This window comes from Chroicocephalus ridibundus, chromosome 16, assembly GCF_963924245.1.
Source record: "Chroicocephalus ridibundus chromosome 16, bChrRid1.1, whole genome shotgun sequence".
Lineage (NCBI taxonomy): Eukaryota > Metazoa > Chordata > Aves > Charadriiformes > Laridae > Chroicocephalus > Chroicocephalus ridibundus.
This window is the reverse complement of record NC_086299.1, coordinates 5,625,398-5,645,770: the sequence shown is the minus strand read 5'-3', so window position 1 is coordinate 5,645,770 and position 20,373 is coordinate 5,625,398. Positions and strand designations below refer to the sequence as shown.

The window sequence follows — 20,373 nt, the reverse complement described above, 5'->3', positions numbered from 1 at the left end:
GAACTGGAAGTGAGATTGAAGGATGACTCATACATTTCCACATGCAGCTTCTGCAATGAACTTTTGACTCCTTGCTCATTCCTTATAGGCACCATCTCTTCTGTAAGAATAAACGATGAAAAGAAAGCAACTGACCCAAGTAAAACATTGTAGTCTTCCACTGCAGACTGGTAAAGCATACATTGGGCAAGGAAGGGAGGGTTTGAGAGGGGTCATCCTGACTTCTTGGTTCTGTTAGTTCATTTGCCACACTTGGGGAGAAGACTGCTATTGTGAGCTGGACAGGAAATAGTTATAGCTGTACTGTGTGCAGTTGGGTTGATCACTTATCAGCTTCCCTAGCTCTAAAATGAGACAAGCTTTCTTTCAGAACAAGAGATGAAGAACTCGTGATTTGTACTAGGCTTTTAGGCAGAGTTCAGTCATCTAGTTCTAGAGAAAAATCTAGGGCCAAAGGAAGCAACTAAATATTTGCCAGACATTCTAGCTACGTGGCTAGAGACCCCAGTGCCAGCCCCAAAGGCTGACCTGAACTCAGTGATTGTGATACAGGTGAGCACAGGTAGCACATTGCAATTGCTTTTTTATTGGTGTTTATCATGAGTCTCTTTGTCACTCCTCACCTTTTTGTCACAGTACTGATGTGTGCACAGCAGCTTTCACTTCCTCCAAAAAGCTGCTACGTCCTATACACGTATTAGCCCTCTGGGACTCTTGATGGCAACCCAAGCATACTGTCAAGCCTTCCTTCGGCTGCGTTACGTGGGTAAGCAGCAGGAAGAACCGTTTGGCTGGGTGTTTGGAGTCAACAAACTCATCCAGGTGCACTTTTAACCTAGTGTTGGTTTTCTGTTTTGGAAACAGGTGCTGTGCAATACACATCAGGTAACTGGAGACTATTTCCTCATCAGAAATATGGCCATCTGGCAAGAAATCACCACTTGCCACCCACTCACAGAGGCCCACTGCAGAACCGCTATGTTGTAGAGAGGTTGGGGTCAGTCTCTTCTTCCAGGTAACAAGCAATAGGACAAGAGAAAATGGCCTCAAGTTGCACCAGGGGAGGTTTAGATTGGCTATCAGGAAAAATTTCTTCACCAAAAGGGTTATCAGACATCGGGACAGGCTGCCCAGGGCAGTGGTGGAATCGCCATCCCTGGAAGCATTTAAAGGCGGGCAGACATGGTGCTGAGGGGCACGGTTTAGCGGTGGGTTTGGCACTGTCGGGTTGATGGTTGGACTCGATGATCTGAAAGGTCCCTTCCAACCTGGACGGCCTATGACTCCATGACGAGCTCCTGTGGCAGAAGGCACGGCTGGGGCAGGGGCCTAGTCTCCACTTCCCTCCTGACCCGACGACGGTCCCGCCGGGCGCGGCGGGGCGGTGTCCCGGCTCCTCCCGCCCCGCCGCCCTCCCCTGGGCGGCCCGGGGCCAGCCCGCGGCGGCGGCGGGGCCCGGCCCAGCCCTACGTGAGGCGGCCCCGCCGCCGGGAGTCACGGGGAGGGCGGGCCGGTGCTATGGAGCTGCCTGCCGTCAACCTCAAGGTAGGGGCCGCGGGGCCGAGCCGCTCCCGGGGCTTCCCCGGCGGGGAGGGGCCTCTCCAGCTGCCCGCTCTGTCTCCGCGAGGGCGGAGGGGCGGCGGGGCCGGGGGCTGCGCGTCTCCCGCCGTGAGGAGCGGCGAGGGGGTTCCTGCCGGGGCGGCAGCGGCGCTCCCTCGGCCGCGGCTCGGGGGAGGCGGCGGGATGGCGGCCCGGAGAGCCGGCGCTGGGCCCGGGCCGCCCGCGCCTCTCGGAGGCCGGGCAGCTTTGCCCCTGGTGCAGGACCTGGCTGAGGGCCTGGTCAGGAGATGTGGAGGTCTCCCGGGCGGAAAGACCGGTCTTTCTAAACCTTTTTTAATGGGCAAACGTTGCAAAAGGTCTTGGTCATTAAGACGGGCAGGCGGTGACTCCACGGTTCTCTCTTACTTCAGGGCAGTTGCTAAAGTGGCCAAGGACTGAGCTGGGACATCAGCTGGTGATTAACTTGTGTCCATGGAGGTTTCCAGCTCAGCTGACCAGAACTAATCCGGGATAAACACTGAGGAGGCAAAGTTTTTGCTTGTCAGGCAAAATATCTGAGAAAGATGATCCCACTTACTTTGGGGTTATTATCTAGTAGATAACAAATTGCTTCTCCGCTGGAAGGGGCTTCAGTTGGGGGCAATTTGAAAATTTTGGTGAATAGTAACCAGAGAAATGGGAAATAAGGGACTTGGAAAGTTATATTACACTTCTCACTTTGGGAAGAAGTACATCCTTGCGGAGAAGATGTAGGATGCTAAAATAACTTTTTGATGTTGGTGGTCAATATTGAAGCCTTCCCTGATACCAGAAAGATGAGTTTTTCCTCTATTTTTTTTTTGTCTTTTGTATTTTCAGAGCCCTGAGATTTCTAGGTGTGTGTGCCTTTTCCCAGCTTTGCTATTTTTCTATCTTGTTTGGTAGGGCAAGTTTCAGGTGCTTTCTTTGGTGAAAACTTTGCCCAGAGAATGAAAGCATCACTGATCGCATCAGTCTCTTTCTGCTATTGATTCACAAAGCTGTGAGCAGCGGCCTTGGAGCAGACTGCCTTCAGGTTGGGTGGGAGGATAATATTATCTCAGCTATCATTAAGAATTCAGCTTTGTACAGGAAAGCTTTCACGTGGCTGCACTAAATAAAAGCTTGGCATTCATATAATGATGTTTCTCCCTCTTACAAGTTCACTGGGAAAAGCAGCTTCCCTAGTTAGAGGCAAGTAACCAAATGGGTTTTTCAAGGCCTGGCATGTGGATTCTATTACGTTCTGGAAACTAGCTGATACTTTGCTCTGACAAGTTTGGACTACTGTGTGATTCCCAAGGCACTAGGAAGATTAAAAGATCTTATCTTCTGCTTTGTTTTTTAACTTGGTTTGATTTTTGTTTTTTCTGTGCTAAAACAACAGTGAAAAATAAGGACATTTAATTAACAAATTTTCCAACATGAAATACATGTTCTACCATGGGAGGTGGAGATAGGGGAGCTGAAAAACAGACTTCTTGAATGAAAGGGTCACCATGACAATGCAACTAAAATGTTGCCTTTTTCTGGTTTCAGACAACCATTCCGAAATCTCTTCCTTGATAAGAGTAAGCTTGTCCTGGCCCAACTGTTTTCAGCATTAAGAAATTCCTTGTCAAGTCTGCGGGTACTGCTCTGGGGCTGAAGAGCTGGGGAACAGGGAGTTAATAATTGTACCTGCATCTTTGTACTGTTCCTGACTTAGGGTCTGCTTCCCTGCAACGCTTGTTAAAGGTGGGAAGGATTCTTGTTCAGAAAGGGACTGGAAATAACACACACTGTGGCTATTCGCTGGCATAATCTGCTTACAGTTTCTGTGATATTAAAAAAGATGAGCCTCATGATAGAAGCAGCTCCATGAAAACTGCGTGACTGAGCTGTGTTTGTGCCAGAACATAGCAATGTCTTGGACTTGAGGTCTCTCTTTAAGCTACTTGCAGAGCTATAAAATTAATGTAGCAGGCTTTGGATGAGGAACGTGTTCATGAAACAGCATCTACTGCTCTAGTAGTAGTGCTTAACAAAACATGTGGGAAGCAGCATAGCCATATTTTTGCAGCGAGCGCTTGTCATCTAGGATTGCTGCAATAACTATGCAGAGCCTTGAAATACAAAGTTTGAGCCTGGACAGTGCCCTACGATCCATGTGCCTGGAAACATACATTTTGTTCTTGGGCATTTTTAAATGCTAGGTCACAGAATCATAGAGTAATTTAGGCTAAAAGAAGCCTCTGTATGTCATCTAGTCCAACTTCCTGCTCAAAGCAAAGCCAACTTCAAAGCTAGATCAAATAGCTTAACTCAAAATTCAGCTGACTTTTAAAAATCTGTAAGGATAGAGCCATGACAACCACGTTGGATAGCCTGTTCCGCTGCATAACCACTCTCATTATTATCACTCCGTTATAATAATGAGGAACATCTTCACGGGTGGCTCACTCAGAGGTGGCCACTGAGACCTATATTTTGGTTAGTATATCCTCAAGTGAATATGTCACTCACAGAGTAGATGAGCACACTCTCAAGAAAAAAAAAATCAAATAAAAAGAGTTAGATAATATAAGAAGACATTTGTAATTTGGAATAATGTAATTTTTAACTTGCTCAAAATTCAACTTTATGCTAGGCTTTGTGCTGAAACGTGTTTAAATGAGTGAGTTCCTGTTCCAAAGAGTTTCCCATCTAACGGGACCCAGGTGTACCCAGGCTCTCTTTATGCTTGGCAATTAGTTCCATCACATGCTGGGATTTGCAGAAGAGCTAGGAATCCCCCTTATCTCTCCCCAGTTTCCAATGGGACGCTTTTCATACATGGTCATCCTTCTGCCCAGAAGGGGTGGAGACAAAGGTCCCACCTTTCTTATTTTCTGCTCTTAGCACGAGTTCAAGTCTTAGGAGTTATTTTCTTAAAAGAAGAAATGTATGCCTTTCTTAGGTACAGACTCAAGTCCTTGAACAGATGGAAAAAATTTAAATTCTTCTGCTGTCTCTTCAGGAGACTGTCTGCAAATTATCTAATCTCACATTTTGACTGTAGCTTTAAAAAATGTTTTTCATTAACACTACGTTTTCTATGTTAAAGCGTACCAAAACCACGAGCTTATTCCATAGTGCCCTGAAGAACTGTCAGGTAAATTGGACTAATAACCGGGAAGGGAATGCCTTGTTTTTATTTCAGCGGCCCCTCATACTATTAGCCCTAGTTTACCTGACTTTATGCTGATGACTAAGCTTGCTTCACAATTTAATAACTGCAATATTGATCTAGACAGCTTTAAAAAAAAAAAAAAAGCCACGCTGCCTAATTATGTTAACTGGTGAGCCCTGAAGGGTCTTGTGGGTATGTAACATGCAATTAAATACTACCTAATTAAGAATTTCCCTGATGTTTTGATAGTCTCTTGAGTAAATGCTATTTGCATGTCTCCATTCTTATCCAAGAACATCTTGTATTTTACTGATTAGCAGTTTTTGCCTGGTCTCTGTGGTACAATTTGGGAGAAGGGAAAGTGGGGGGTAGTGGTGAAGCATTTTGTAGGCTTTCATGAACAATTAAAAAAAATCATTAATAAAAATCTGTTTAAGTGGTGTTTGAAGTCATGACAAAGTCTAGGCTACTGAGGGTGAATGCTCTGCAGATGTGCTAGGGTACTGCAGTGAAGCAAGAGCTCTGTCTTATCCTAAGCCATCTCCGTTGTGGTACCTTGCCAGAGCAGTATGACCCACAGCAGATGCGAAACTCCAGTTGATTTCCTGGCTGCGCCTCACTCATGTCACCGCTTCATTGGTTATTAACTCTCTTCTCGAGCAACTAGTTTTGTATTAAGTTAGAGCATGAATAGATGTTTTAAGTCAGTGAACATAGCAGGATGTCAGTAAATCTTAATTTTTTTTGAGAGTCTTAGTGTTCCTGTCAGCATACAGCTTTCCTGTGTCAACTGAGTAATTTTGCCTTTTGCTACTTACTCATTTCCCTTTTTCTTCTTATCTTTTTTTTTTTTTCTTGTGGGAGTATGTAGGGGGAGTGTGCTTCAGCGGGCTTTTGGTGGTGTTTTGTTTGTTTGTTTTTGGTTTTTTTTTTATATCGAGGTCAGAATAAATGCCAATTGGAGCTTTTCTCAGACCTAGGAAAAAAAAAAAAGCAAGAGTGCCTGTTTCCCACGGATCCTCTGATATGTCGGCTTCAGCCTTTCTTTTATGAGGCTGCTAATGGAGCCTGTCTTCCATATTCTTGTTTTCACAACTGTTTGGAGAGTGAAAGTGAGCGATCTCCCTTTGTTGAGATTGGCCAGCAGGCTCAAAAGAAAGTGAGTGCATGGATATAGAAATATCATGGATATAGCGCATGGTATAGAAGAAGGCTGAAGTGGTAAATTCTTGTTCCCATTTGCTGTCCTAACATGTAGAGTGTGTCTCCTTGGTTACAGAAATGTCAAGTGCTGGTGAAGAGAATCCTTGTGTCACTTGTTACAGTAAGATGCTTTCTTCTTGAATTTGTCCCCTTGAGCACAAGGATCAGGATTGTTAAGGACACTTGCAATGTACAGAATCTGTGACAGCATTATCTTATTGCTGCTTAGGGCACTGCCAGCATTTGGGCCCTGGTGGCTTCACTGGGAATGAAAAGAGCAGTGTACTATGGCAAGATCGGGTTCTCAGGCTCCTCGAAGATGCCTTCAGGTCTGTTAGTATTGAGGTGAAGTTGAACCACTGCTCTGAACAGACTGGAAGGAGGTAAAAGAAGGATTTACTGATGACTGGACTGAAATTGCTGGGAGCTGCAAGCATGACTTTCAATGGACTTTTTGGTGATGGGATGCCAGATTGGTCATGTATAAACTGTGCTAGCATAGTGTGAATTGGATTGCCTGGCTTTCTGTACAAACTCTTCTGGAGTTCCAAAATCAATAACCCATTTAGAGAAGACTAAGCGGGCCCTGAATCATCTGTTGACAGAGATGACAACAATAATGAATGACTACAGTGTAGCACCACAGGAAATACTCAGCAACAGAAGCAGAGAATAATGGTTTTGTGTCTTCACTGTCCTAGTTGCTACACCAGCTTTCTGCGCTGGTTCCTGGGTCCAGAGCACTCTTCCATCCGTCCTTTGGAAACAAGATAGTGCATTTCATGTTGATTCTCCCACAGTTCTCCTAACTTGCTGACCCATCTTTCTCTCTATTTTTTTTTCTCATAGGCCATCATTCTGGTACACTGGCTGCTCACGGTGTGGTGAGTGATTGGTAACTGGCCTGGGTGAGAAGAGGGTATTCCTTCAAACGAGGAATGGGACATTCTCAGGGAGTCAGCACTCCCTGTTTGTGCCTGTCTATGTGCAAGAAGATCCTAAATCTAAGAGCGAGATGTTTGTATGGGAACAGGGATGAATGCAAACAAACTGTTGAAGGATTACTGTGAACATGGGCTGGGTTTTTGTTGTCTTGTTTGACAGGGGATGCATGAATTACATGTTTCCAGCCTCCTATGCCTGGGGAAATTTCAGTGTCCTTGCAGTGGGGATCTGGGCCATTGTGCAGCGAGATTCCCTGGATGCCATCATGATGGTGAGTGTGAGGGCATTTGCCTCCACCAGGCTGCTTGGGGAGAGGGTGGAGGGCAGAGACAGCTGCTTTGAGTCAGTGATGATTTTCAGCTGTTCCCAATACAGCAGTGAACAAGTCAAATTCCCTGTTTGGGTTGTTTTGGGGGTTTTTTTTGTGTGTTGTTTTTTTTTTTTTTTTTAAGACAGTGTATAAATCTATAAGCACTGTAAACCATGGTGAGAAGCATTCACTGTCACTTATATTGCTTCTCAGAGTTGAGGCATGCTTAATTCTTTCTTTTTTTTTTTACCTGCTGTTGTCACTTGTAATGCCAGGGGAGGATTCAAAGCATTTAATATGCTTGAGTTGGAGGGGCTTTATAAAACCCTTCTCTGAACATTAAAGAGATTGGCAAGCAAAAATAAACAATCCTGGAGCATATCATGAGAAGGTGTCTGACAGCTGTGAAGAAAATGCACAAAATACAATATCATTCATTTTGGAATCTCTGTCTACCTGGGGCAGTGTCAAGGGTTAGCAATGTGTGATACTGGGGTGAAGGCATGATTGAGTGAACACAGATCTCTCTCAGGAAACAGAAGCTGTAACCGACTGTTACTTCTAGTGATTAATCCCCTATTCAGTTCGTGTCCCATTCTCTCTCTGTTTCCAGTTCCTGACTGGCCTGCTGCTCACAGTCCTCACAGACATCATTCACATCTCTGTCTTCTACCCTCCAAACAACTATCTCACTGATGAGAAGCGTTTCAGTGCAGGCATGGCCATCTTCAGCCTCCTCCTCAAACCTGTGTCCTGCTATTTGGTGTATCGAATGTATCGGGAGCGTGGAGGAGAGTACACCTTTAACATAGGTAGGATGCTTCCCCTGCCTCCTCTGGTGTTAGGGCTTGCGCTTTGGACCCTTCAACCTGAACTCTGTGCAGCTGGATTCTGCCCCCTTTCCAGGGAGGGGGGGCTGCGCGCTCTCTCTCTTCCTCATGTCAGTTCTTCCATTTTGTCGTTCTGGTGTGTCTTAGGCCTTACATTTACATTCTTCCTCTCTTCCCTTGCAGACCTGGAGTCCTCGTTTGACAGCCATTATGCTCACAATGGTACTGAGACCACTGCTGTCTCTCTATTCAATACAACTGAGAGGCGTTTCCTCTCTTCCTCCTCCTCCTGCATTTGTGTGTGCTTGTTGGAAGCCTTTGGGTGTCCTTCTCTCTTTGCCAACCCTTTCTTTTCCTTCTGGGGGAAAGTAGAGGCAGCATCCCCCTCTAGCTGGATTATGCATGAGAAGGAAGGAAGCTGGATTTCTAACTCCATGCTTTCTCTGGGCCTCATGTGTCCTAGCTACCGTGACTGCTTTGGACCTTCATTTTCTCACATGGAAAATGGGTCTGATGTTTACCTCATGGGACTTTGCCTGGAGGCACTAATTTTTCTCCTGGATGTACTTGCTAATGACAGTGTGGTAGCCTTGCCAGAGGGGAGGGGTTGTGGCTGCATGTTCTGGGTCTCAGCTTCTTTGCCAAGCATGCCTGGTGCTAGTTCACCCAGGGCAGCTGCCAGGGATTGTTTGCTGTGTGGGAGTTCATCCTGGCAAAACCATAAGCCTGGCACAGTTACCTTCTTGCCATCCTAAAAAGGCTGTGCAGGACAAAGGGTGGTCTAACTGCATTACTGCATTTGAAAACTGTCACTTGTGCTGCTTTGGTGCTAGCAAAGAAGATAACGCTGAAAAAAGGTGGATACCTGCAGAGGAGAGGCTGTGGAAGGAAACCAAGCCTTGGGGCGATATGTGCTGTTTGCCTCTCTCTGCTGGTGGAATGTGGATGTCTTCTCCATCAGCTACTTGTGCAAATGCCAGACAGATCTGTCTTAACTGTGTCAGAAGGCCTGTGAATCAACTGCAGTGCCTTGCTGTGGGCCATGTTTGTGCCAGTTTTTATTAGCTGCTCACTGTGCTCGTAACTGGGATTTGACATTTGTATTCCATGGGAAGTGTAGGTATCATTGAGGAGTTCATCCATTTGCTTGGAATTTGTGAGCACTCCTTCTTTTCAACCACACTATCCCAACACAGGCATGGTAACTGTCTGAGTCTTCTCTCAGGCACAGGCTGAAATTCAGACTTTCTGTACTTTCATATCCTCTCCTGAACTGTCTTTCTCACAAGATTTTTCAGTACAAACTGTGTGCTGTTGTTTTGTAGAATGTGGTTGACAGATTTCCTCTCTCACTTTCCTGCTATCTGGCATTTTCCTTTTGAACCTAACAGTGTTGCATTTTTCCTGGTCTTCTCTGTCTCATTTTCTTTCCACACAAAATACCTTTTTGTTGTTTGGCGGCATCCTTGCTGCTTAGAACAAGCCTCTGATATGGTTTGGTACCCACCTTTGATGCAGATTGCTTTCTAGCCATGGCAGATGCCTGCCCTATAGATAAAGAGCCGTCCATGCACATTTTCTGTCTGTCTGTCTTCTTTCCCCACTCATGCCCTGGACAGTGATATGATTTTTGGTACCATTCTTGTGGCACAGGCAAATTGTTCATAGTGCAATTGGGAGCACTGCTGGATTCATATTTAGTGTCATGGTGTGGCACACTTGAGGCATAGTTGTGTTATTGGGAAGAGTGGTTCATGGATGAGACATGCTCTTAAATCTATGCTGTGAGCTAGCCATGGTTCCTGCTGCTTCTGGTTTTGTCTGTTCATTTTTCCACTAGATCTCATAAACCTGATCTTGCTGAAATATGCTATTACAGGAGCCTGTTACGCTGCTATGTAGTATTGCGGGTCTTGCTTTCCACACAGCTATGTGGCTACTAAGAGAGCCATTCTCAGGGAATGAAGAGGCATGTTCAAATGCATCTCTGTTATTTTGCCTTTGATGGAAGGATGAGTTTTCTTACCTCCTGTGAGGATGACAGAACACAGGTGCTGGGGAGCTGGTAGAGCAGCTAATGTGATGTGCTCCTGAGCTGTTAGTTTCTTCTAGGGGATTCAGTTCTTGTGCTTTTGGTTTTTTCTCAAGCTTGTTCTCTTCCCTCTCCACTCAGGTATTGCCCGTGCAGGCCATGATCGCAGCACCTATGAGCCAATTGATCAGCAGGATCCCCCTCCACAGTGGCCTAACTCAAGCAAGACAGCACAGCAGCCATACTGATGGCCTGTCCGCAACAGAGAACAGATGCTTCCCTCACCATCTCCCAGCCTAGCATTCCGCACTTCCCGTGTCTGCTCTGGTGGAGCAAGACCTGTTACTGACCAAACAGGAGACAATCTGATTTTATATTTCTTTGCCTCCCTGAAGATTAGGCAGATGGGTTCCTGCGGCAAGCCCAGAAGATCTCGGAGATGTCATGTTAAACACTGTGACTCTTTGTAATCCCGGTACTCTCCGTTTCTCCCTCTGTGTGATGCACCTTCTACGGTCTTCCAAATCTTGTCTTGTGCATCCTCTCTATTGTAAGGATACTCAAAATATTCCCGGACGAGCTGTCTTTAAAAGGCTTATGGGCTGCCTTTAAACAATACAGTTTAGCCTGGTTTTATGCAGATACATTTCCAGGAAACATCTGGGAGTTCCTGAGGGCTGTTTTTGGTGGTGTTAGTTAACTAAGATTTATGACCATAACTCCCTATGTTAGCTGTGGTGGTTTGCACGAAGCTGGGGTTGGTATAAAATACTCTTACTGGGACAGGGAGCCGCTTATGCTCCCAGTATCTATTCTTGGGTTTTATTCACTGATGCTTTTATGCAAGTTGAATGTCCTTCAGGATACTTAAAATGGCTGTTGAATGTTGGTTGTACTCTGTGCCTTGAAATGTCCTTTTTCTTTCAGCTGCCTATCTTAACAGAACTTGAAATGTTACATTTTTCTATGAAAACTATAAAATAAACACAGTTTTTCTGTGTTAGAAAAAGTTACAGTGGTCACCTATGTCTCATTTGAAAATGTAGGTATTCCTGAGGGTTTGGGACTGTAGCCAGGCAGTCTGGGAGTATCGTTATGGGGGAAGGTAGACAGGGCTTCAGTGGCTTTTAGTCTAAGCTTTACTCAGACCAGTAGAGCATATTGCTTGTAAATGTGTGGGTGGTGAAGGTGGGCTGGTTAAATGAGGATTGGGGAAAGGAAAAGATGGGTTTATTTACGCTGCACTGCTGACCTGTGTGGGGTGTGACAAACTGTAAACTCTAATATTACACACAATAATCTGCCCTGCTGTGGCTTTTGGGGTAAAATCCTGAAAAAAAAGAAAGGTGTTCAACAGGATTCTTTTTCAGAAGAAAAAGAGTATGTCAGCTTTGGCAAAATGAAAATATCAGTGCTAGGAAGACTTGTGTTTTTCTAAAGCAGGGTCATTTTCAAAGTATAAATATGTTATTCTATAGTTGCATTTCTCTTGACAAGACCTGTCGCTGCATTGACTCTTCAGTGACCAAGAGCCGTGTTAACTTTGCTCTAACCTCTAGAACCATTCCATTTGTATTTTTAAAATCCAGGAATTTTCTCCCAAATTTGATTGCTCTAAACATAAGCAGATGCTTCCTCCACTATGCTGCACAAGCACTACAGTGACCTGCTGCTGTGCCTGGACCATCATCATTTATGCCTGGACCAAGCACATGGTAAATGCCACAGAAGTTCAATAGTCTGGTTTACTCTCCGAGATGAGTGTTGTGCATTCATTTGGCAGGCTGAGCATAGGAATAGGAATCAGTCTAATATTGTGATTGGATGGGGAAGGAATAACAGGTAGGCAGAAATTTCTGGGGCTTGTGGAGTTGCAGAGCAGGCCTTTATAGTCAGTTAATGCTTTTTTCAGCTCTTCAGAACCATACAGTGACATGCATGACATCCATGACAGCATGGATCCCAGAATAACACGTGTAAAGACTCAGACTTTATTATTCCCTAGACCTGTGAAGCACAGACCAAAAGCAACTGGTTTAAATGCAATGGTTTTTGGGTATTAGCACAAGCAAAGAATTACATCTAATGAGGCCCTCCCAGACAATCTCCATTGCAGAAAAAACACCACAAAAATCTATTGATACCCATGTAGCTGACCTGCTGTGTGCTTTTTTGTGGAGAATTCAGCACATCTGGGAGCTCAGGGGAGCGGAGCAAGGCAGGAGTTATGCTAGGCTTACTGTGCCTCAGGGATACCGATTTTGGGCAGTAAATCAGAGACGTGATGATAAAACCAAGGCCCTTCTCCTGGCTTTCCAAGGAGGAGGGTGTTTGTTTTGGCAATGCTTACAGTAAGCACCAAGGTGCTCTTGGATCCATACCTGATTTAGCAGGGCCTGTGGGGATTCATGGAGCCTGTTGTGTTGGAGCAGAGCCTTGTTGATCCGGGCAGCCTGGCTTCACCATGGGCCTCTTCCAGGCTTGTCAGCAGGGTCTCCTCAGCCAGACAAGCAGCAGGTGTGATCGCAGAATGGTGGGGGTTGGAAGGGACCTCTGGAGATCATCTAGTCCAAGCCCCTGCCAGCGCAGGGTCACCCAGAGCAGGTGGCACAGGAACGCGTCCAGGTGGGGTTGGAATGTCTCCAGAGACGGAGACTCCCCCACCTCTCTGGGCAGCCTGTGCCAGGGCTCTGCCACCCTCAGGGTAAAGAAGTTTTTCCTTATGTTCAGATGGAATTTCCTGTGTTCCAGTTTGTGCCCGTTGCGCCTTGTCCTGTCACTGGGCACTACTGAAAAGCAATACTCTGCTCAGGTTGCGGTTTTTTTGCCCCCCGCCCCCCTTTTTTTTTTTTTTTTTTTTTTTAATCCTCAGATGCTGATAGGCCAGGGTTTGGTTGGGGTTTTTTTGGTGATGAGCTGGCAGCTCTCTAGCGTTAACCACAACCAGCTGGGTTCAGGTGCCTCCCTCAGGCCGGCCGGCCTCAATGGACAGGGCCCTGCCCGCCCCACCTCACACCCTGGCACCAGGCCGGCCGGGCTCTCTTAGGGGTGACTGTGGGGCCCAGCGCTGCTGAGAGGATCCAAGACATGGCAGCTTCGGGGCTGCTGCTAGGGGAGGAGAAGGAGGATGTTCCCCCTCTCCTGAGGGGAGTGGTGCCACTCACAGGTACCCCTCACCTCCCCTGGGTGAGCTGCCCTGGCCTGCTGGGCCCCGCCTCGTCAGGGCCGCCCTCAGGCAGCTGCTTTAATTAGCCAGGGGCGAGAGCGGCTTTCCTGTGGACATCTGCAGCCCCAGTGACAGGCGGCGTTGCTAATCGCGCGGGGGGATAAGCTGCTTACAGCGACCCAGCTGGAGCGCGCTCGCAGACGGGTTTGGGGCATTAAGGGGGGACAAAGCTGCAGGTTTGTCCCTGCAAGGAGGTGCAGACATAAAGAGGCGAGTGTCCCATCCCTGAGGTTTTGGCGAGGCCCAGTGGCATGTCCGGCGGTGGCGGCTATCAGAGTGAGTAAGTGCCTATGAGGAGAGGTGTATCCACACCCATTGAGAGCACTGGGGGCCATCGGGGATGCTAGAGCAGGGCCTGGGGTGTGCACCCCGGCCATGGCGGCTGAGAACGGGCCTGAAATGGCTCCCCTGGGCTGGGGCTGTGGGTGGTGGCCCTCCTGCTCCTACCACCACATCCCAGGACACCAGCTGGTTCTTGGATGGATGGCAGCATGTGAAGGGAGCTGCTGGGTGGCTGTTCCTCAGCTGTGGGAGCAGTGACTGCCCTCTCCCTGGTTAAGGGAAGCGCGCTTGTGTGTTGATCGCAAAGTGACAACGAGAGGCTCATGTGATGGCAGTGATGGCTTGGTCTGTAAGACTGAGCAGCGGGGGGAAAAGCCTTGTTTCTAAGGTCATGAAGCTTGATCTTGGACCAGTCACTGGTCCCAACTTGCAACATGAAATGGATCAGCCTTGGTCTGCAGGGGTGGGAAAATTAGCGTTGTCTGTGTGGTGCTTATGTGTTTATTATGGGTCTGTCATTGTCATCATAATGCTAAAATGACATTCACTTGAAAGAGCTTGATTTACTTTTCATGAACTGTGCTATTTACTTCCTTTTGCTTATAACAACAGAAGTATGTTGATCAGCTTAATTTTTGTTTGCTTAATTGTATTTGTTTCAGGTCTTAATGCGTTACTGTGTATATAGTAAGCATGCGTTAAATGTTTTAGTTGAAAACATCAAAGCAAATATGAAATCCATTAGTCATGGATTTTGCAGTTCACAAAATCTGTGGCTTGCCTCAAGTATCTCTTTTGGCCTTAGCAGAAGTTTTTTAAAAAGCACTTCATAAAATCATGTTGCCTTTTGAGTAAGATTAACTACTGCTTAAAAGTGGTTATGTTAAAGTCCTGAATGGCAATTTTTGGAAGGCAGACAAACATGATTTTTAAAAAACACGATTTATCTCTTCCTAATCTCAATGAGACTGAAATTAGGCATGAGTGAGGTGAAGACCTCCACCTAAAATAATACAGCAATGTGTTGAGAACTTGGTACCTGGCAGAAAGAACTGAAATAGAGATCTAAAAAGATCAAATGAGTTATAAAGAAAATAGATTATGACTAGGTTCTTGAGCGTAGAAGTAGTCCAGTGCCCAGTTCCAGGTGTTCATGGAGCAAAACAGCACTGATAAACATGATCGTTTCATGTCCTTTCACAATTCAAATCCTTTATAATATCCTTTTGAGATACGTTATTAGTTGGCTGGATATTCCTGGGATGCAAGGAGTGCTTCTGCAGAACACCAATCCACTGCATTTTGTGGCTATACTTCATGCAGTCATAGGTACCCTAAAGAAGGCAGCCATGCTTTGTCTGTTTGCTCTGTAGTTGCCAACTTCTACTTGTCTGGAAAAAATAATGGGATCTTTCCATTCATGGTACACTCGGTGATGTGTGAAAAGCAGTAATGGCAGTTCCCAAGGATAATTGTAACACAGCATGACTATCTCCTGTTGCTTTAGTAATTGTGTTTACTCCCCAGTTTGTGGTGATTACTGAAAGAGTCTGCATGTCAGAAGGACAAGCAGGCTGTCTACAAACAGGGATGACTGAGGCTCACATGCTTTCTTAGAAGAGATAAACATAGTTTGGAAACAGAGTGCAATTTGACAGGAGGCTTTCTGGTATTCAAGTATGTTTGAAAAAGACAATGGGTGTTGATTTCATAGGCCGTGCTATCTCTTTCTTTTCAGATTGACTAGGGTTATTTTAAGATGATATAGGTGTGTGTGTCTCTTCACAACACCATTTTCATTTTTTAAAAGGGAGGTGGAAAAGAACGGTGGTTAGAATGACAGTGTAATTGACAACTTGATTTAAAAACTTGAGGGAATGAAAGCAGAGTCCCCTCAAATTGCACTTACCTGTTAGCAGCAATTTACGAATCTGTGCTCAGGACAAGTGTTAGATGTATAAATCATCTGACTTAGTGGCTAGACTGCAAATTAGGTCTCCCATCTATGCTGTAACCTATTCTAGGTTAGGGGAAAATGTAGATTCTCTGGATGCGTAAACATGGTTTCGTCCTTTAGAGTGGACAAGAAGAAATTGGCTGCATAGCTTTTAATCTTTGCAGGGCCGTAGCATGATATATGAACAAATTTTCATTTGTTAAGCAGTTAAGCAGTACCTTAAGTCGAGGCACTACCTTTCCTATCAGCCCTGGAGAAAATACAAGTGTGGAAGTGTGGAGGAGGTCTGAACTGGATTTCCAATCAGTGAAGAGGGGTAAGCATTGTACTCCAGCTGGAAGCATGTTGCTCTGACTTCTGTAAAAACATTTTCTTTTAGGCCTGTTATTGTTTGATGTCACGTAGATCTGGTTAGATGTAAAGCATTTTGGAAAAGCAGCTACAGGCTACCTTGTCTTGGCAGCAGGATAATTCAGCCTTGCTAACAAGAAGTTCTTTTTGAGGCTGCAGATGCGTGCATAATGCTGGAAGTCTTTGTTTTCCAGGTTTTCTGTTGAGAGCTGAGTCTGTCCCCTTCAATCATTCCTACTCTGCCAGACAGGATTGTCTGCTGAGAATCAGGAAGACAGTAGTGTCCGTAATACTTTCAGGACTGAGGCTGGTGGATTGGAGACAAGAAATTCATAAGGAAAGTACCCAAACCTTTGGCAAACTAGACAAGATGTGATGAGAAATATGCATGCGCCTTTGTTTATATTTGTTCTTATTTTTCTTCAGAGCAAAGAAACATTCAGAAGAACGCAAATGTTGATCTGTATTTGGGCACTAGAAGTCGAGTGGACATTTCTCATCACTGGCTTGAGGCTGCGGCATTCAGTGTAACTCCCAGCCAGACAGCAAAACAAGGCTGGCTGTGTACCGCACCTCTGTCAGCTGGGAAGAGAGATCCCAGTCTGAGAAAGACTAATCTCTCCTGCCCTTCTCAGCCATTCTGGGACACCACCAGTCAGTTCTCCAGTTCCCGCTCCCTGCAGCAGAATAATCTCTGCCCTAGGCTGCAGCAGCACAGCTCTAAGTGTGTGGGTCATAGGATTCCCCGTCTTGCTTTGTCAGTGCTCCCTGCTGTGAATCTTCCTCAGAGACACTCACACCTTGAGACTTATAGTTTAGAAGGGAGAAGGAGTGAGAGTATTGACTTTCCTCAACAACACCATCAGAAAGCAAAGGCAGCTGGTAGCTGCTCCATACACACTGCTCACCATCGCTGTTTAGAAAATAGGAACAAGCATAGTGACTATCCAGTTGAAAAACAACAGCATCAGCCTCCTGCTGCTTCTTGTATGGATCCTGTGAGCCCTTCACTGGTCAATGCACGTTTGTTATCTCGTACTGTAGATTCCCCTCTTAGGGATGAATTAATAGCATGTCCTTCTTCAAGGACCTCAAGTGAAAGTGTGAACGCTTGTTGTAGTTCAGCCCTGACCTTGGGGGATCTCGACCCATCTAGTTTGGAGTCCCTTCAGTCTCTTTTGCAGTCCTCACAGATTTCTGCTAGCTTGTACTGTTCACTCCAGAGGCTTAAGCAAGAAACTGCTTTGATGGGGATATGGGGCTCCCTCCCTCTGGAGCCCAAGTCTTCTCCAGTCAGTGGCCGTTTGTGCTTTGCTCCTGATGATCCAGCTCCTAGTATCCTGTGCGCAGGAGAACAGCTAGCTGGAGTAAAGACCAGTGCTGCTCAAGCAAGATTGAAATGGGGTGTCCCATTTGCTAAAGACTGGAGCCTTGGTGCAGTGACAAGGGACTTCAGTCGTGCAGAACCTTTCTCTGTCTCTCACAGATATGGATGCATTGACTCGAACACATGGAGAACCAAAGTTTCAGGTGACATCCAGCCAAAAACCCTCTCTTCTGGGGTGGGCTCTGGCAGGCTAGTGGACACAGAAGCAGATTCCTCCTACAGTTGCTCCCCTTATTTCAGATGCCAGTCCCAGGCAAAGCCAACTCTGGAAACTGGTAGCCTTTATGTTCACACAAAAAGTCATTCCCCTGGAAAGGTTCTTAAAGGAGAAGAGACATCTGGTGGGGCATCCCCATATGCTGTATCTCGGAAGAAAGACCTTCCAACCAGTCTGTATCCAGAGGGTTTCCAGGTGTCACTAGAGACAGATTTGGGGGGGGCTCAGATGAATGTTGGCATAGCCATGTGTGGGACTCCAAGGGAAGTGTGCGTGAGAGTCACTTCTCCTCCTGGAGAGAAGAAGTTTAGACCAGTCCAGCAATTTAGTACTAAATTTGTAGAAGTCAACAACACTGAGCCTCATGTTAAGTCCAGCAAAGAGTCAGAAGAGGTATGTGACTCTAGATCACGAGCAGCCAGAAGAGTGGCTGTGGTGGGCAGCAGCCAGTCCAGCACTTCCGGTATTCAGGCTGAAGGCAGCTTTGGTGAATATTCTGACACAGATTGTATGAATGTGAGCAGAGAAGTAAGGAGAAACAAACACTCCCACCAAAGCAGCTGGAGGAATTGTGAAGCTGACGCCAGTCTCGAGCAGTCTGAAGAACCTTCTGTGGAGAGGAGTGCCAAAGAACCACGGTGCGGTGAAGAAGGAAGCCAGACACAGAAAACTGTTTCCAGAGAGGTGAGGGTGTGCTCACTGCATAACATCCCTGTTCACAGATATTACTTGTGCTTCTTTCTACTTCTTGCTAGAGGTGCAGAGTTGTGGTACAAGGGTGATGGGGATGCTTGTCCTATAGCTTTTTCTGGCACCGAATGGCCAGATTCTCCTCTCTTATGGTCCTGCTCCATCCCAACATACACATCTTTCTGTCTACATGCTTCTTCCTAAAAAACAGCTCGTTAACTTGGTTGTTCTTGGGAATGTAAACACCTTTTTATGTTCTCTGGATCTACATGCAGAGGGAAAGCACTAAACTGTTTTTTTACTATGTGCATAGTTGGAGGGCCCTGAGATTTCAGTTTTGTTGTATTTTTCCATGTCTGAAGTACATAAGAGTATTCACAGAGCAATGGTGGGGGCAGTGTCAAAGGCATCTGGCACAATACACTATCCTGAGGCAGCGCTGTTCTGGTCTCTGTCCAAAATGAGTTGCCATGCTGGGAACAGAGAAATCCTTCAAGAGAAGAGTAGTGTGAATAATCATGTGAGTTACTCTCTTTTATCTTTTTGCAGATCTCGGAGAACAGCTTCTGGTCATTGAAGGTGAATGAGAAAAGGTGAAAAGACTCTGTGTTACTGTGTTTCTGTGCTGGTAGTTAACAGGGGAGGAAAGCTGCTGGGAAGTGGCTAAGGAGCCACATTCCTAGGAACGTTTGTTTTAGGACTTAACCTACATTATTCTGCCATGGTTGGCTCAGGAGCTGTGTCCATTTCTTTTCAAAGGGTTGCCATCTAGAATGGAGCATGCTCTAAAAAATAATTTATGTATTGTGGCTTCTAAATTGAACCTTGGTTCTTGCTAGCAATGAAGAAGTGTTGGTACCATATATGCTACTTCTCAATGCAGCAAATTCCAGCATGCTCACTGCATAGTTAGCGATGATCAAGAACTGGGCTTATCCATGAGATGGGATTCAAATTTGTGACCTGTGGATAAGATGTGTGTGCGATTGCTACCAATTTAGTAACAGTGATACCTTAATTTGGTGTGAGACTGCAGGTTTTTCCCCCTTCAGAATGATTTGAATTCCTCTTTTCAGCTTGATGGCTGAACTTCAATTGCCACCTCCTGGCTGTGTTTAACTTTCTTTTCTGTTAACTGGAGCTCACTTTTGTTTTTTCTCTCTAAGTTTCCAGCGCTTACGTGACAGAGAAGTACTAACGAAGTGTTTACAAGCATGGAGGGGACACATCCTCTGGAAAAGGGCTGTAGCCGGGCAGCTTTACAGACAGCAACTGCTTCGGAAAGGCCTTGGTGCTTTGCAGTGGGCTGTGCACCAGAGGAGGATGCAGCTGGAGGTAGCTCAGCAGAGACATGCCTTGGCTCTGCTAGCTGTCAGCTTCCACAGGGTAAGGACGGGTTAGGGACAGTAGAAGTGAGTGAGTTTTCTGTTGTGCAGTCAGAAAAGGCAGAAATCTTATTTGGATAGGAAGGGGTACCCTGTGTGAAATTCAGCAATGTGGACCCTGCGGTTTGTTCTAATCCTGTGGTTTCTCCTTCAGTGGAAAGAAGCTGTGGCAAAACGGAGCAAGAAGCAAGCTCTGCCGCCTGAGCCATATTCTTGTACCCAGAGTTCATCAGTGGGATTTTTTGGAGTAGGAAGATTAGCAACTATGACAACCTCAGCTCAGCACCAGCTTACAGTAGGATACTCAAAGGAAGCTGAGCAGGCTTGTAGGTAAGCTGAGAGTATTCTCTTTCTGTTGTCTTGGACAAGTGGAGGTTTAGAAACACAGGGAGAAATTTTTCTCAAATGGTGAGAAACTTGTTTCCAGGTCCTTGGATGTATTGCTGCAGATAAGCACTGCAACTTAGTTTTAAGAACGAAACAATCCCATTCCAGAGCTTCTTTGCACTGGTGTTTTCAGTCTGATTTGAGTGTCTGACAGAAATACTCCTGTACTATTTCTTGAGTTCAGCTATCACCTGCATACGTGATACAAGCCAAAATGAGATTGGAGTGAGGCAATGCTACAGTCTCTAGCAGGACAGAAGTGTCAGAAGAAATACCTTTTGTTGTGCCTTCTGATTCTGAAGGCGGAAGAACAGGTCCCGACAAAAACAGAGAGCTACCTAGGGAAAAAGGGAGGCTATGGATTCTGTTCTGTGAGTGCCTCTTTGGATGGATGGATGTTAAAGCATGCTTGTGACTCTTTTCAGGGTGGAGGGAGGACTGT

General features: G+C 45.9%; 1 protein-coding gene and 1 long non-coding RNA gene across 3 annotated transcripts; both read left to right on the top strand.

Moving 5' to 3' along the window:
• The first annotated feature begins 1,419 nt into the window (after positions 1–1,419).
• AGTRAP (angiotensin II receptor associated protein) lies at positions 1,420–11,038 on the top strand. 2 transcript variants are annotated; one of them, XM_063353995.1, is made up of 6 exons: positions 1,420–1,545; positions 6,782–6,816; positions 7,037–7,148; positions 7,801–7,999; positions 8,201–8,239; positions 10,191–11,038. In XM_063353995.1, the coding sequence occupies exons 1-6, from the start codon at positions 1,519–1,521 to the stop codon at positions 10,295–10,297; spliced, it is 519 nt and encodes a 172-aa protein (XP_063210065.1). In that variant the 5' UTR covers positions 1,420–1,518; the 3' UTR covers positions 10,298–11,038. The 2 variants fall into 2 exon arrangements, with proteins under 2 accessions (XP_063210065.1, XP_063210066.1); XM_063353996.1 differs by lacking the exon at positions 8,201–8,239 and having other exon boundaries at positions 1,424–1,545; positions 10,191–11,033.
• Positions 11,039–18,038: 7,000 nt separating this feature from the next.
• Positions 18,039–19,376, top strand: LOC134524182 (uncharacterized). Its single transcript, XR_010073510.1, has 3 exons — positions 18,039–18,153; positions 18,709–18,752; positions 19,326–19,376. It is a non-coding gene; the product is annotated as an uncharacterized LOC134524182 (long non-coding RNA).
• Positions 19,377–20,373: the final 997 nt, after the last annotated feature.

Coding starts and splice junctions, on each gene's coding strand:
- AGTRAP (XM_063353995.1), top strand. CDS start 1,519: ATGGAGCTGCCTGCCGTCAACCTCAAG. Junction 1,546..6,781: donor TGCCTGCCGTCAACCTCAAG/GTAGGGGCCGCG, acceptor TTTTTCTCATAG/GCCATCATTCTGGTACACTG. Junction 6,817..7,036: donor CACTGGCTGCTCACGGTGTG/GTGAGTGATTGG, acceptor CTTGTTTGACAG/GGGATGCATGAATTACATGT.